Source organism: Pongo abelii, chromosome 20 (assembly GCF_028885655.2).
Source record: "Pongo abelii isolate AG06213 chromosome 20, NHGRI_mPonAbe1-v2.0_pri, whole genome shotgun sequence".
Classification (NCBI taxonomy): Eukaryota; Metazoa; Chordata; class Mammalia; order Primates; family Hominidae; genus Pongo; species Pongo abelii.
Window position 1 is genome coordinate 4,448,736 of NC_072005.2, and position 14,174 is coordinate 4,462,909.

Below are 14,174 nucleotides of genomic sequence, written 5' to 3' on the forward strand. Positions count from 1 at the left end.
GCTGATGACTTTTCTTATTAATTATTATTATTTATTGATTTTTGAGACTGGGTCTTGCTCGGTTGTCCAGGGCTAGAGTGCAGTGGTGTGATCACAGCTCACTGCAGCCTTGCCCTCCCAGGCTGAGGTGATCCTCCCGCCTCAGTCTCCTAAGTAGCTGGGACCACAGGCACACACCACCACGCCCAGCTAACTTTTTAAACTTTTTGTAGAGACGAGATGTCCCTGTGTTGACCAGGCTTGTCTTCAACCCCTGAGCCCCAAGTGATCCTTCCACCTCAGCCTTCCAAATTGCTAGGATTACAGGTGTGAGCCATTGCACCCAGCCTCTTTTTATTTCTTAATCTGCCCCTTAACTAAGCCAGAAGCCAGGCCTGCCCTTTCCCTAGGATCCCCATTTCACAGATGAGCAAGCTGAGGCTCAGAGATCATAAATCACTTGCCCTGCATACCACAGCAAGTGAGGGATCCTATTCCTTTTTTTTTTTCTTTTTTTTTTTTTTGAGAAAGAGTCTGACTCTGTCGCCCAGGCTGGAGTGCAGTGGCGCGATCTTGGCACACTGCAACCTCTGTCCCCTGGGTTCAAGTGATTCTCCTGCCTCAGACTCCCGAGTAGCTGGGATTACAGGCACCCGCCACCACACGTAGCTAATTTTTTATTTTAGTAGAGACGGGGTTTCACCATATTGGTCAGGCTAGTCTTGAACTCCTGACCTCGTGATTTGCCCGCCTTGGCCTCCCAAAGTAGTAGGATTACAGGCATGAGCCACCGTGCCCGGCCAGGGATCCTGTTCAAACCCAGCCCTGCTGGACCCCAGATCCCTGCCTTTTCATTGCTGTGCCTGGAATGACCACAGATGTAGGCATGGTCTTTTTATTTTTATTTTTATTTTTGAGACAAAGTTTCACTCTGTCGCCCAGCCTGGAGTGCAGTGGCGTGATCTTGGCTCACTGCAACCTCCGCCTCCCAGGTTCGAGTGATTCTCCTGCCTGACCCTCCCGAGTAGCTGGTATTACAGGCATGTGCCACTATGCCTGGCTAATTTTTGTATTTTTAGTAGAGACAGGGTTTTGCCATGTTGGCCAGTCTGGCCTCGAACTCCTGACCTCAAGTGATCTGCCTGCCTCAGCCTCCCAAAGTGTTGGGATTACAGGCGTGAGCCACGGCGCCAGGCTGCATGGTCATTTTTTAGGGAGCTGGGAAAACTGGACGTGCTCCCAAGCCCCAGGGTCTCCCAAATCTGATTGCAGCCCCGACATGGCCAATGCTGTATCAACAGGTGGGCCCAGGACCCTGCCCATCCCTTCAGCCCCATCCCGCCCCTGCAACCTTGCCCGGGGCAGGTGCCCCCTTAGATGATCTCAGGCCAGCGTGACAAATTGTTTGGAGACCTGGGCAATCTGGTTTAACTTAAACCTTCTCCTAGGACACAAGCCCTGGCAGAAATCCACTGGTAAAATGACACCCGGGCAACGGTCAAGGCTTTATTTGCAGTTAGGTCCCAGGATGGGGGAAGGGAGAGGAGAAGTCACAGGCCATTGATCCCAACTGTCATCCCCTAGGGAGACCATATCCCACACCCCTGGGCCTGGGCCATGCCTCTTTTCCTCCTTCACCCTGGAGTCCTAGGAAGTTGATTTGACAAGATGCTAGGAACACAATGAAAGCCAATTCATCCGATCCAGTTTTCAAGGGTTATTTATTAAACCCCTTGGTTCTGACCCCAAGCTAAAGGGACTCAGCACCAGACCCTGCACTCAGAGAGCCCCCTGACTTGGGGAAGACAGAGTCAGAGAAGGGCAGCCCCAGTGTGGCCAGGGCTCAGCTGGAAGGAAGGACAAGGGGCTGGGAGAACCCAGAGTTCAAGAGATCTGGGAAACAGGGAACGGCATTCCAGATGGAGGGCACACCTTGGACATGGGTAAGGAAAGCCCATCGTGTGTTCTAGGACGCATGGGTGGGTGAAACGGGGTCCCAGCCACTATGGACAGCCCTGAGTCTCACCTGTAAAAGGCAGGATTCTTTGTTTTTTATTTTTATTTTTTTGAGACAGAGTCTTGCTCTGTCACCCAGGCTAGAGTGCAGTGGCGCCATCCTGGCTCACTGCAAGCTCCACCTCCCAGGTTCATGCCATTCTCCTGCCTCAGCCTCCCGAGTCGCTGGGACTACAGGCGCCCGCCACCATGCCCGGCTAATTTTTTGTATTTTTAGTAGAGACGGGGTTTCACTGTGTCAGCCAGGATGGTCTCGATCTTCTGACCTTGTGATCTTCCCGCCTCAGCCTCCCAAAGTGCTGGGATTACAGGCATGAGCCACCGCGCCCGGCCAAAGGCAGGATTATTTGCTAAGTGGGTTGCAGTGTTCTACCAGACCCCCCACCCTCAACCCCCAGCCCCCGGTTCTCACTCGGACTCGGCCACTGCCAGGAGCGTCTGGCCCTTCACGGCTTCAGGCCCAGCACAGCGCGTGTCATTCTGGGAAAACATCTTGTCTTTTTGGGCCTGAAGCCAACGATAGAGGTCGCTCAGGTTCTGGTCACAGATCCAGGGGTTGCCGGAGATGTCGAAGCCATCCCTCATGTCCCGGTTTGGCTGCCCTAGGGATGCCCAGAGCCCCTCGGGCACGCTGGCCAGCGAGTTATTGGAGAGGTCCAGCATGTCCAGCTGCCGCAGGCCCTGGAAGGCACCGGCTGCCACCCTGGCCAGCTTGTTGCCGTTCAGGAAAAGGTAGCGCAGGTCCGGCTGGGGCAAGAGGAGATCCTTTCCCAGTACTTGCAATTTGTTGCCTTCTAGATGTAGCCGTTCTAATTGCAGCGGACCCCTCAGGAGGTCAGGTGGCAAGGTCTCCAACTGGTTCTCCCCAAGGTCAAGGGTGCGCAGGAGGGTGAAGTTGGCCAGCAGCCCTGGGGGCAGTTTCCGGAGGCGGTTCCCAGACAGGTCCAGATGCCCCAGAGCTTTCAGGCCGTGCAGCCACGAGGCCTCTAGGACCTCCAGCTGGTTTTCTTTCAACACCAGGGTGTCCAGGGTGGCTGAGGCCTGGAAGAGGCCCGGGGGCAGCCCAGTCAGGGCGTTTCGGGTTAGATCCAGCACCCTCAGCCACGGCACTGGCCGCAGGAATTTGGGCGAGAGGCTTTCCAGCCCGTTGCTGGAGAGGTGCAATTCTTGGAGCTTAGAGGCGCCCTGAAGGAGGTTGCCTGGCAGGTGGGTCAGGTTGAAGAATTCCACGGCCAGGTGCACGGTGTCGGCTGGCAGGTAGCTGGGGATTTCGGCAGGTGGTTGACAGGAGATGGAGCTGCCATGGTCTGAGCGGAACACCTGGCAGTCTTTGGGGCTCAGGGTGACCCCCCAGGCTGAGGCTGCTAACAGCAGCAGCAGGAACAGAGTTCTAGAAAGATGGGGTTGAATGCCCCCTGGGCTGCAGGCAGTAACAGAAGATGCTTACTAAACCACAGTGAAAATACACTCAGCTAGGTGAAAATACACCCGCAAATCTGCCCACTTCTTCCCATCTCTGCGACTAGCAGCCTGGACTATGCTGCCTTATCTCTTACCTGGACTAGGGCAATTGCTTCCTCCTCCTCTTCCAGCTTCTAGCCTCACCCCCACAGCTGCCAGAAGTGGCCCCTGTTCCAGGGAGAATTATAATTCTAGGAAAGTTGAGTTTCTGAGTGTAACTCCTGCATAACATGAATACACTTCCCCATCACCAGCCTAGCCCCCATGAGCTGTTAATTATTCACAGTCCAACTTGCTAGTTTCTTCTGATCTGGCTTATTTTCTGGGTCAGTCCTTGTCTACCTGGCTCTGTGTTTTGATGTGAACTCCTATTCATCCTTCAAAGCCCCAGCTCCAATGCCCTCTTTTCCATGAAGACTTCTCTGCTCTGGGATCCTGGTCTTTCTGTCCAGCCTTGACCAATTGGGTGCTTGGAGGAAGATAGATGTTCAGGTTCACGTTTTTGAGACAGAGTCTTGCTCAGTTGCCCAGGCTGGAGGAAATTGGCATGAACATAGCTCACTGCAGCCTCTGAACACAAAAAGTGTGTCCTGCTTTGGCCAGGTCTGAGGGTGGGCATTTGGCCTTGGGAAGCGGTGGTTTACACTTAGCACCATAACCCTTGGAAGCTTGGGGCTTCCCCTCCTCTTCCAGGGCTTCCCTGGCCCGGCAGCCATCAGACATGGTCTGGACAGCCTTGCTCACTGTGGCCCCAGGCCTCTAACAAGAAGCCTCCCCCGGCTCCCTGCTGCCCATGCGCACCTGGGCTTCTGCAGGGATGGATATGTGTGTGTGTGTGTGTGTGTGTGTGTGTGTGCACGCGCGCGCGCACCAGTCTTTCTGTCACAGTTAAGGTTGATCTGTGCCAGCCACCAGGCCTGTATCTGCTCCCTGTGACTTCTCTGGGTTAGCTGGAATGTGCTGTATCTCCGCATGGCCTGGCGTTCAAACCTGCCTAGGACAGGTAGTGTGGGGACCTACCTTTTGGGTCGCTGTCTGCTCCAAGGGGACATGGTAGCTCTTCTCTTTTGCTTCTGGCTTGTCCTGGTCTGCGGAGGTGGCCTTATACCTGCCTGGACTGGGGGCAGGGGAACCAACCCTGGGGAAGTCCCCACCCCCATCCAGTTCCTGATAGGGGCTGAGCCTAAGCCAGGCAGGGGAAAGGGAGGGGTCAAGATTACAAAATTGCTTCCTGGAAATTGTTTCCTGTTCAACCCCTTTTTGACCCGGCTTCTAAAACCCAGGTTTTCTTTCCCTGTTTCCTAATTTTTGGGGGCATCCAAGAGTCTCTCTAGTTGCATCCTCACTTCCCCCAACCCATAGTTCAAGGATCAAGGTTTGCAAGGCACCATTCCTGGAGACAGGGACAGCTCTCTGAGCAAGAAGAGGTATTTACCATAAACTTGAGCAACCAGGAAGCTCACTGAAAAGAACAAAAAAACTCTTGTCTTGACTTCATGGTATGTTGATATTGCTTTTTTTAAATGAAGTCATTTTAAAAATACAATCCAATAGTGAGTAATGCCAAAAGTCTCTCCGGTCCTTAGACAGTGGCTTGGGAGGAACCAAACCTGATTCTGAATTCTAGCTCTGTCATGAACACCTTTGCTTTGTGACCTTTGGCAAGTGACTTAAATTTTCTTGGCCTCAGTTTCCCCATCTGTGAAGCTGAACTCAAATCTCCAAGGTCTCCTTCTGCCCTTTTTTCTCTTCATCTGAATCTGACATCCATGCTATCGTTTCCATTCTTCCTCATTTCCTATTAAATGCATTTGGAGGCTACAAATTTCCCTTTGAGAATAGCTTTGGCTGCATCTCATGGACTTGGCTATAGAGTGCTTGCATTCTTGTTGAGTTCTAAATATTTAGGTATGATGGTGTCACCTTTATCTGCACCTATGACTCTTTTTTTTTTTTTTTTTTTTTTTGAGACAGTCTTGCACTGTCGCCCAGGCTGGAGTGCAGTGGCGCGATCTCTGCTCACTGCAAGCTCCGCCTCCCGGGTTCATGCCATTTTCCTGCCTCAGCCTCCCGAGTAGCTGGGACTACAGGCATGCACCACCATGCCTGGCTAATTTTTATATTTTTAATAGAGACAGGATTTTGCCATGTGGCCCAGGCTGGTCTTGAACTCCTGAGCTCATGTGATCCACTGGCCTCAGCCTCCTAAAGTGCTGAAATTACAGGCGTGAGCCACCATGCCCTGTCATTGTTTTTTTGTTTTTTTTTTCTGAGACAGCATTTCGCTCTGTTACCCAGACTGGAGGAGTGTGGTGCAATCATAGCTAACTGTAGCTTTGACCATGGGCTCAAGGCCTCCCAAGTAGCTGGGACTACGGGCATGTGCCACCATGCCTGGCTAATTTTTTTTGAGATGGAGTCTCCCTCTGTCACCCACGCTGGAGTGCAGTGATGCGATTTCGGCTCACTGCAACCTCCACCTCCTGGGTTCAAGCAATTCTCCTGCCTCAGTCTCCCAAGTAGCTGGGAATACAGGCACATGCTACCATGCCCGGCTAATTTTTAAAATTGTTTTATATGTTACCTAGGCTGGTCTCAAACTCCTGGGCTCAAGGAATCTTCTCAGTCTCTCAAAGTGCTGGGGTTATAGACGTGAGCCACTGCACTTGGTCTGTCTTGTGCCCTGCCCTGTCTCCAGAGCCCAGCCGTTAGTTGGTCTTAATCAACATGGACTGAGAGGAAGCAAGCTTGTGAAATGTAGTGACACAGTAACAAAACGATCCCTTAAAATGAAATCAGATCACATCCCTGCTTAAAACTCTCTGATGGCTTCTTGTCTCACTTAAAACAAAATTCATAGGGCTGGCTGGGCGCAGTGGCTCACGCCTATAATCCCAGCACTTTGGGAGGCCGAGGCAAGCAGATCACCTGAGTTCAGGAGTTCGAGACCAGCCTGACCAATATGATGAAACCCCGTCTGTACTAAAAATACAAAAATTAGCCGGGCGTGGTGGCGGGTGCCTGTAGTCCCAGCTACTCGAGAGGCTGAGACAGGAGAATTGCCTGCACCCGGGAGGCAGAGGTTGCAGTGAGCCGAGATCGCGCCACTGTACTCCAGCCTGGGTAATAAAGTGAGACTCTGTCTCAAAAAAAAAAAAAAAAAAAAAGAAAAAGAAAAAGAAACTGGCTCCTATGCAGATGAAGATGGGGACCCCGACATCTCCATGTTTCCACACTCAGCTCCCCAGATTTGTTTTGACCCAGCCTTTTTTTTTTTTTTTTTTTTTGAGACAGAGGCTCGCTCTGTCACCCAGGCTGTAGTGCAGTGGTGTGATCTCAGCTCACTGCAACCTCTGACTCTCAGATTCAAGTGATTCTCCTGCCTCAGTCGGCCGAGTAGCTGGGATTACAGGCACCCGCCACCAAGCCTGGCTAATTTTTTGTATTTTTAGTAGAGATGGAGTTTTGCCATGATGGTCAGGCTGGTCTCGAACTCTTGACTTCAAGTGATCCACCCACCTCGGCCTCCCAAAGTGCCGGGATTACAGGCATGAGCCACCGCGCCCGGCCTGGCCTTGACTTTTGAGGGTGCCCCCCACCCATGCCACCCCCAGGAGGCAGAGCAGAGCCAGAGTCATCGGGGCCGGTGGTTGTAAACAGAGTTTTATTCATGGGGAGGGGGCTGGGGGAGGCAAACTCCAGAGAGGGCAGAGGACCCAGCCAGCCACGTGGCATGCATGGCCAGCTGGAGGTCAGAGGGGGGAGGTCACAAGGGGACGGGTGGCATGGGATTCTCTCACCACCCTGGGGCCGTATTTACAGAGGGGCCCCACCCACCTTCACCGCCCCCCAGGCCCCCAAGCCCTTTAGACAGCTGCTGCCGATGTGAATTCTGGGCAGGCCCTCCCCGTGTCCCCTGCCTGAAACCCCGGCATTGTCCCCTCTTCCCTCTGCAGAAGGGGGGTTCAAACTCCTAACCGGCACCTCGGAGGCCCCCGGCCTTCTGGAAGCCCCAGCGTCGGCTCAGCCAACGCCCAGGCCGCTGGGGCCACCATGATCGTCACTTGTGGACACACACCCTGCACGCGTGGCCCACTTGACACACACGCCCACAGCAGCCCTCGCTGGCACGCACACGCACGCCCACCTCCCCGGCCCCTTGCACACGAACACGGCACGCACACGCACGCACACCCACACACGCCAGGGGCCTGGGTCGGGGAGGGACCTTTCCAGGGGTGGGGGAGGGCTTGGGTCTGCAGCTGTGGCCCCCCATTCCCCACCGGCGTCCAAGCCTCCCCTGCCTGCCGCCACCCCGAGAACGGAGTTGTGCAATTGGTTAGAAAACCGCAAAAGAAACCAAAACTGCAAAAAAAAACCCCAAAACCTACGCGCATAAGGTCAACCTCAAATCCATAGCAAAGTCCTCCCGCCCACCCACCCCCAAACCGTCTCAGCGTCCTGCGGCCCCGGGTCGGGGGAGGGCGAGCTGGTTGTGCTTCCTTGTGGCGGAGGGGGCCCCCCACTCCGCGGGTGGGTCGCGGGGGGGGCTTGAGCACCCACTCGGAGTTGCCCCGGGCCCCGGCGTTCTGGCACCGTCTCTCACTCCTGGTTCCCGCGGCTGGCACTGCCAAGGCATCGGGGGGCCCCCGGCCTAGGGCACGGGGGGCGCAGTCCTGTCCGCCCCCCCATAGGGGAGGAGGTGGGCCAAGTCTGTGCCGGGCCGGGCGTGGCAGCCGCGGTGGCGGTCCCCAGGCCGGGCCTCGCCGCTGTTGAATGTGTGGGTGCGGCGCAGGGTGGCGGCCGGAGGGGCGTGGGGGCCAGGTGGCCTCCTCAGGCTGCCCGTCGGGGGCGGGCTCCAGGGCCGCGGGAGGCCATCGGCGGCTGAGGCTGGGTCCAAGGGGCCCGTGGGCGCCGACACCACCCGCCGGCGGTCCGGGCTGGCGTGGGGGGTGAGCGGGAAGTCGCCGTGGGAGGCGCGGCCGGGCCGGGCAGCATAGAGGCGGCCGTCGGTGGTCGGCTCCCCAGGCGCGGGGGGCTGCTCGGGGGCCCGGGCGGGCGCCAGCAGCAGGAGGGAGGACGAAGCGGAGGCCGGGAGCAGGGGGTGGCCGTGGTCCCAGGCGCGGGGGCCCAGGGCGTGGGGGTGCGGGTGTGGGGTGGGCAGGCGCTTCTGCGGCAGCGGCGTCTGCTCGGGCGTGGGCAGCAGCCCCGAGTCCAGGTCGTGGGGCCCGCCCTGCAGCAGCGTGGCCTTGGCCCAGCCGTTCTGCATCAGGGGCGCCAGCAGGGCCTCGGGGGGAACCCCGGCGCCACCGCCACCGCCTCCGCCCCGGCCCCCGGGACCCTGCGCCCTGCGCTCGCCCAGGCGGCTGACGCTCAGCACCGCCTCGCCCGCCCCGTGCGCCAGGATGGCCTCCTTGTCCTTGCGCCGGGCCAGCTCCCGCCGCTCACGGAGGCCCACGAACCAGCCCACACTGAAGCCGGACACCACGGCTCCCACCACGAAGGCCGCCACCGACGACGTTACCAGCAGGTTCACCGACACCAGCCCCGCGCGGTCCTCCGAGAGGCTGGCCCGCAGGAGTCCTGGCCGGGGAGCACAGTGGGGTTAGCGCGGCCGGCGGGGTGGCCCTGGGCATCCCTCCTACCTCCTCGGGCCCTCTGTCCTCTTTTTTATTTATTTATTTATTTATTTATTTATTTATTTTTGAGAAGGAGTCTTGCTTTGTGTGCCAGGCTGGAGTGCAGTGGGGCGATCTCGACTCACTGCAACCTCCGACTCCCATGTTCAAGTGATTCTCCTGCCTCAGCCTCCCGAGTAGCTGGGACCACAGGTGCCGCCACCACGCCCGGCTAATTTTTGTATTTTTAGTACAGATGGGGTTTCACCATGTTGGCCAGGCTGGTCTCGAACTCCTGACCTTGTGATCCACCCACCTCTGCCTCCCAAAGTGCTGGGAATACAGGCATGAGCCACCACGCCTGGCCTTATTTTTATTATTTTTTAATTTTTTTGTTGTTGCTGTTTTGAGACAGTCCCCCCGGCTAGAGTGCAGTGGTGCAGCTCACTGCAACCCTGCCTCCAGCTACCTGTTTGTTTTATTAAAAACAGGATCTGGGCCAGGCATGATGGCTTACACCCGTAATCCTAGCATTTTGTGAGGCTGAGGCGGGCAGATCACCTGAGGTCAGAAGTTTGAGACCAGCCTGGCCAACAAGTGAAACCCCATCTCTACTAAAAATACAAATTTTAGCTGGACATGGTGGCGTGTGCCTCTAATCTCAGCTACTCGGGAGGCTGAGGCAGGAGAATTAACTGAACCCGGGATGTGGAGGTTGCAGTGAGCTGAGATCACACCACTGCACTCCAGCCTGGGTGACAGAGCAAGACTCTGACTCAAAAAAAAAAAAAAAAAAAAAAGACAGGTTCTCCCTCTGTTGCCCAAGCTGGAGTACAGTGGCTTGATCACAGCTCACTGCAGCCTCCACCTCCCTGGGCTCAAGCGATCCTCCCGCCTCAGGCTCCCAAGTAGCTGGAACTACAGGCATGCACTGCCACATCTGGATTATTTTTGGGTTTTTGTTTTAGAGACAGGGTTTCACTATGTTGCCCAGGCTGGTCTCCAACTCCTGACCTCAAGTGATCGTCCTGTCTTGGCCTCTCAAAATGCTGGGATTAAAGGCAGGAGCCGCCGTGCCTGGCCCCTTCTGTCCTATTGAAGTTGGTCTGTCTGCCTTCTGTTGTCTCTTCGTCCTTGTCAAAGCCTGTCTGTTTCTTGGTGTCTCTGTTCTTCCCCTGTCTCCCTCCCCAATAAATGAGATGAGACCACCCCATGACTTTCTTTTCTTTTTTTGAGAGGGAGTCTTGCTCTGTCTCCCAGGCTAGAGTGAAGTGGAGTGATCTTGGCTCACTGCAAGCTCCACCTCCCGGGTTCACGCCATTCTCCTGCCTCAGCCTCCCAAGTAGCTGGGACTACAGGCGCCCACCACCACGCCTGGCTAATTTTTTGTATTTTTAGTAGAGACAGGGTTTCACCGTGTTAGGCAGGATGGTCTAGATCTCCTGACCTCGTGATCCGCCCACCTCGGCCTCCCAAAGTGCTGGGATTACAGGCGTGAGCCACCGCGCCCGGCCCACCCCATGCCTTTCTAAAGTTCTCTGATGGAGTCCAGTTTCCCCACCCACCTCCCAGAGGATTCGAGGGTCCTCCAGCCTCCTCCCTCCCCTCCCCCATGGTAGTGGGGGATGGGGGTCTTAGCCTGCCATCCCCCCGACTCACCTGTGCAGTCCCCTAAGCCTGAGGTGCTGGCCCCGGACACGTCCTGCTCAAAGGCGGCTCTAATGGGGAGAGGAGGCACCGTCAGCAGAGGCCCCTCTCACAGTCAGAGATCAGGGGGATCCTGGATCATGGGCGGGTCTGACACACCCTCCACCCACCTTCCTTTCCCGCAGTACCTGGTGCCCGGGCTGAGGAAGATGCAGGAGCCGTCGGGGGCCCACCCGCAGTAGGGGTCCTGACTGCCGATACAGTTCCTAGAGCAGACCAGGGACCGAATGGGACAAGTGTCCAAGTCACTTACACAGCCCCAATGGTGATGGTGACCTGTGGGCCCTGTTCCAAGCACCTGCCTCTTTATTTTTATTTTAATTAATTAATTAATTAATTTATTTATTTATTTATTTTTGAGACGGAATTTCGCTCTTGTTATTTATTTATTTATTTATTTTTGAGATGGAATTTCACTCTTGTCGCCCAGGCTGGAGTGCAGTGGCGGGATTTTGGTTCACTGCAACCTCTGCCTCCCGGGTTCAAGCCATTCTTCTGCCTCAACTCCCCAAGTAGCTGGGATTACAGGCACGCACCACCATACCTAGCTAATTTTTGCATTTTTATCAGAGACTGGGTTTCACCAGGTTGGTCTTGAACTCCTGACCTCAAGTGATCTACCCGCCTTGGACTCCCAAAGTAGTGGAATTATACGTGTGAGGCACCACGCCTGGCGTTTATTTTTAAATTTAAAAAATTTTTTTTATTAAAGTTTAATTTTTTTTTTCTTTAAGAGACAGGGTCATGCTCTGTCACCCAGGCTGGAGTACAGTGGCATGATCATAGTTCACTGCAGCCTCAACCTCCCAGGCTCAAGTGATCCTCCTGCCTCAGCCTTCTGAGTAGCTGGGACCACAGGTGTGTGCCACCACACCCAGCTGATTTTTGCATTTTTTTTTTTTTAGAGACAGGCTCTCACTATGCTGTGTTGCCCAGGCTGGTCTCGAACTCCTGGGCTCAAGGAGTCCTCCTGCCTTGGCCTCCCAAAGTGCTGGGATGACAGGCGTGAGCTACCAAGCCCAGTCCCTCCTCTTAATAGCAACTTCTGGAGTCCTTAGAACAAATCTGTGTGCAGGGCACTTTTCCCTCCCCATTTTACAGATACGCAAACTAAGGCTCGAGAAAGTAAATGTTTGCCCAAGTGGCAGAGCTGAGATGGGAGCCCAGGCATCGTGCCAGAGGCTGTGCCCTTGGACTCGGAGCTACTGGGTCATTGTTGCAATAACAGCGGGCAGGAAGCAGGGTCCTCTGCATTGAAGGCTCACATGGAGTACAGGTGTGTGCCAGCACTGGCATGCATCCTAGCTTTCCTCCCATTTTAGACACAGGGGAAGAGTCTCCACCCTGGTCCCTGGTTCTCCTTCCCCTGCAGTCTCCTCCTGGCAGCAGCCACCAGAGGGCACCTGTAAGCACCTGAGTCAGGGCCAGTCCCTCCTCTGCCTGCAACCCTACATGGCTCCCACCTCCTTCAAGGTCAAAGCCCAAGTCCTCCCCGAGGCTCACAAAGCTCTGCACAAACTGCCCCGTCCCCTCCCATCCCCTCCCCGTCCTCCTCTCCTCCCTCTCTCCCACTTGCTCACTCTGCTCTAGCCACACCGGCTACCTTGCTGTTCTTCCAACACACCAGGAGTGGTCCTGCCCCCGGGCCTTTGCACAGGCCGTGCCCTCTGCCCAGCTCAATGACTAGGACATCATTGGGCTTTTGACCGGAACCCAGCTCTCCCTCCCTATGCCCATCCTCCGTTGCTTCCCGCCCACGGCCGGCCTGGGGTGGACACTCACTTCATACACCCCGAGTACTGCTGGCAGCGAGCCACGGGCACTCGGACCACGCAGCGGGGGAAGGCAGCCAGCAGGCCCCCCGAAGCCGCATCCAGCTCCAAGCTCAGCAGCCGCTGCCCTGTCTCGCCACTGCCGGGCCGTCCACACCTGGGGACAAGCAGAGTGGTGAGGCTGAGGGCATCTCAGCCCATCTCTCCTCCTGCTGGCACCCCTTCCCCACCTTTGCCCGGACTTACCTGTCTGGCCGGTAGGTCTCAAACTCCTCCAGGAAGACACTGAGCCCAGACGTCCCTGAGGTGCTGGCATTGGGCCGGACGAGGAACTTGAGGACCGTCCCCGCCTCGGAACCCAGGAAGACAACGGTCTGGTTGCCCCAGGGGCCGGCTCCCACGTCCACAGCCACTCGAGTCAGCTGGTGCCTGGGGGACAGGGCAGGGGAGGGTCAGGCTGGCCCCATATCACCACATGCCACCAACACGGACATGGGCATAGTTACACGGGTGCATACAGACGCTGACACACCAAAACATGTGACAGCAATAAATGCGTGTGTGCATGGATGCTGGGGACACGGGTGATCACACAGGCACGTGGGCACACTCGCCGTTTTTTGAAACATAACCCCAAACCAGGCTCTCCTCAGCCCTGTCTCTTTGGTTGAGATGGAGTCTCACTCTGTCACCCAGGCTGGAGTGCAGTGGCGCAATCTCAGCTCACTGCAACCTCCGCCTCCTGGGTTCAAGCGATTCTCTTGCCTTAGCCTCCTGAGTAGCAGGGACTACAGGTGCGCGCCATCACGCCTGCCAAATTTATGTTTTGTTTTGTTTTGTTTTGTTGAGACAGAGTATCGCTCTGCTGCCCAGGCTGTAGTGCAGTGGCGTGATCTCAGCTCACTGCAACCTCCGCCTCCTGGGTTCAAGCGATTCTCCTGCCTCAGCCTCCCAAGTAGCTGGGACTACAGGCGCACACCACCATACCCAGCTGATGGTTTTTTTTTTTCTGTATTTTTAGTAGAGACAGGGTTTCACCATTTGGCCAGGCTGGTTTCAAACTCCTGACCTCAAGTGATCCTCCCGTCTCAGCCTCTCAAAGTGCTGGGATTACAGGCATGAGCCACTGTGCCCAGCCCCGCTTTCTCCTGATATGTATGTGTGTCTGTATACCTTTCAGTGTCTTTCTCTCTTTGTCTCTCTTCCCTATCTCTGCCTCTTTGGGTGTCTGTCTCTGATTGCCTCTCTCCCTGTTTCTCTGTCTCTCTCCCCGTTTGTTCTCCTGGTATGTGTCTGTCTGTCTACCTCTTTTTTTTTTTTTTTTTTTGAGATGTAGTCTCCCTCTGGCCCCAGGCTGGAGTGCAGTGGCGGGATCTCGGCTCACTGCAACCTCCGCCTCCCGGGTTCAAGTGATTCTCCTGCCTCAGCCTCCTGAGTAGCTGGGAGTACAGGCGCCCACCACCACGCCCGGCTAATTTTTTGCATTTTTAGTAGAGACGGGGTTTCACCATGTTAACCAAGATGGTCTCCATCTCCTGACCTCGTGATCCGCCCGCCTCGGCCTCCCAAAGTGCTGGGATTACAGGCGTGAGCCACCGCGCCCGGCCAATTTTTTTATTTT

The 14,174-nt window shown here is 55.8% G+C and overlaps 2 protein-coding genes across 4 annotated transcripts in view; both read right to left on the bottom strand.

Annotated features, from left to right (window-relative positions):
- Positions 1-869: 869 nt before the first annotated feature.
- Positions 870-5,376, bottom strand: LRG1 (leucine rich alpha-2-glycoprotein 1). Of its 2 annotated transcripts, none has more exons than XM_002828479.6 (2): positions 4,477-5,369; positions 870-3,415 (listed from the first exon to the last, which is right to left on the bottom strand). In XM_002828479.6, the coding sequence occupies exons 1-2, from the start codon at positions 4,614-4,616 to the stop codon at positions 2,404-2,406; spliced, it is 1,152 nt and encodes a 383-aa protein (XP_002828525.3). In that variant the 5' UTR covers positions 4,617-5,369; the 3' UTR covers positions 870-2,403. The 2 variants fall into 2 exon arrangements, with proteins under 2 accessions (XP_002828525.3, XP_054395371.2); XM_054539396.2 differs by having other exon boundaries at positions 2,021-3,385; positions 4,477-5,376.
- A 1,692-nt stretch (positions 5,377-7,068) lies between these two features.
- SEMA6B (semaphorin 6B) overlaps positions 7,069-14,174 on the bottom strand; it is a 37,171-nt gene continuing 30,065 nt past the window's right edge. For both annotated transcript variants that reach the window (XM_024237113.3, XM_024237112.3), the window contains 5 exons: positions 12,800-12,982; positions 12,564-12,710; positions 10,910-10,987; positions 10,734-10,792; positions 7,069-9,039 (listed from right to left, as the gene is read on the bottom strand). In XM_024237113.3, the coding sequence (XP_024092881.2) occupies positions 8,111-9,039; positions 10,734-10,792; positions 10,910-10,987; positions 12,564-12,710; positions 12,800-12,982 (1,396 nt within the window). In that variant the 3' untranslated portion in view covers positions 7,069-8,110. The remainder of the gene's footprint in view (positions 9,040-10,733; positions 10,793-10,909; positions 10,988-12,563; positions 12,711-12,799; positions 12,983-14,174) is intronic.

What these genes read in the sequence shown, in the direction of transcription:
- LRG1 (XM_002828479.6), bottom strand. Translation starts at nt 4,616, where the DNA reads ATGGGGGTGGGGACTTCCCCAGGGTTGGTTCCCCTGCCCCCAGTCCAG. An exon ending in AGCAGACAGCGACCCAAAAG is followed by an intron (nt 3,416 to 4,476) that starts GTAGGTCCCCAC and finishes TACTGCCTGCAG; the next exon opens with CCCAGGGGGCATTCAACCCC.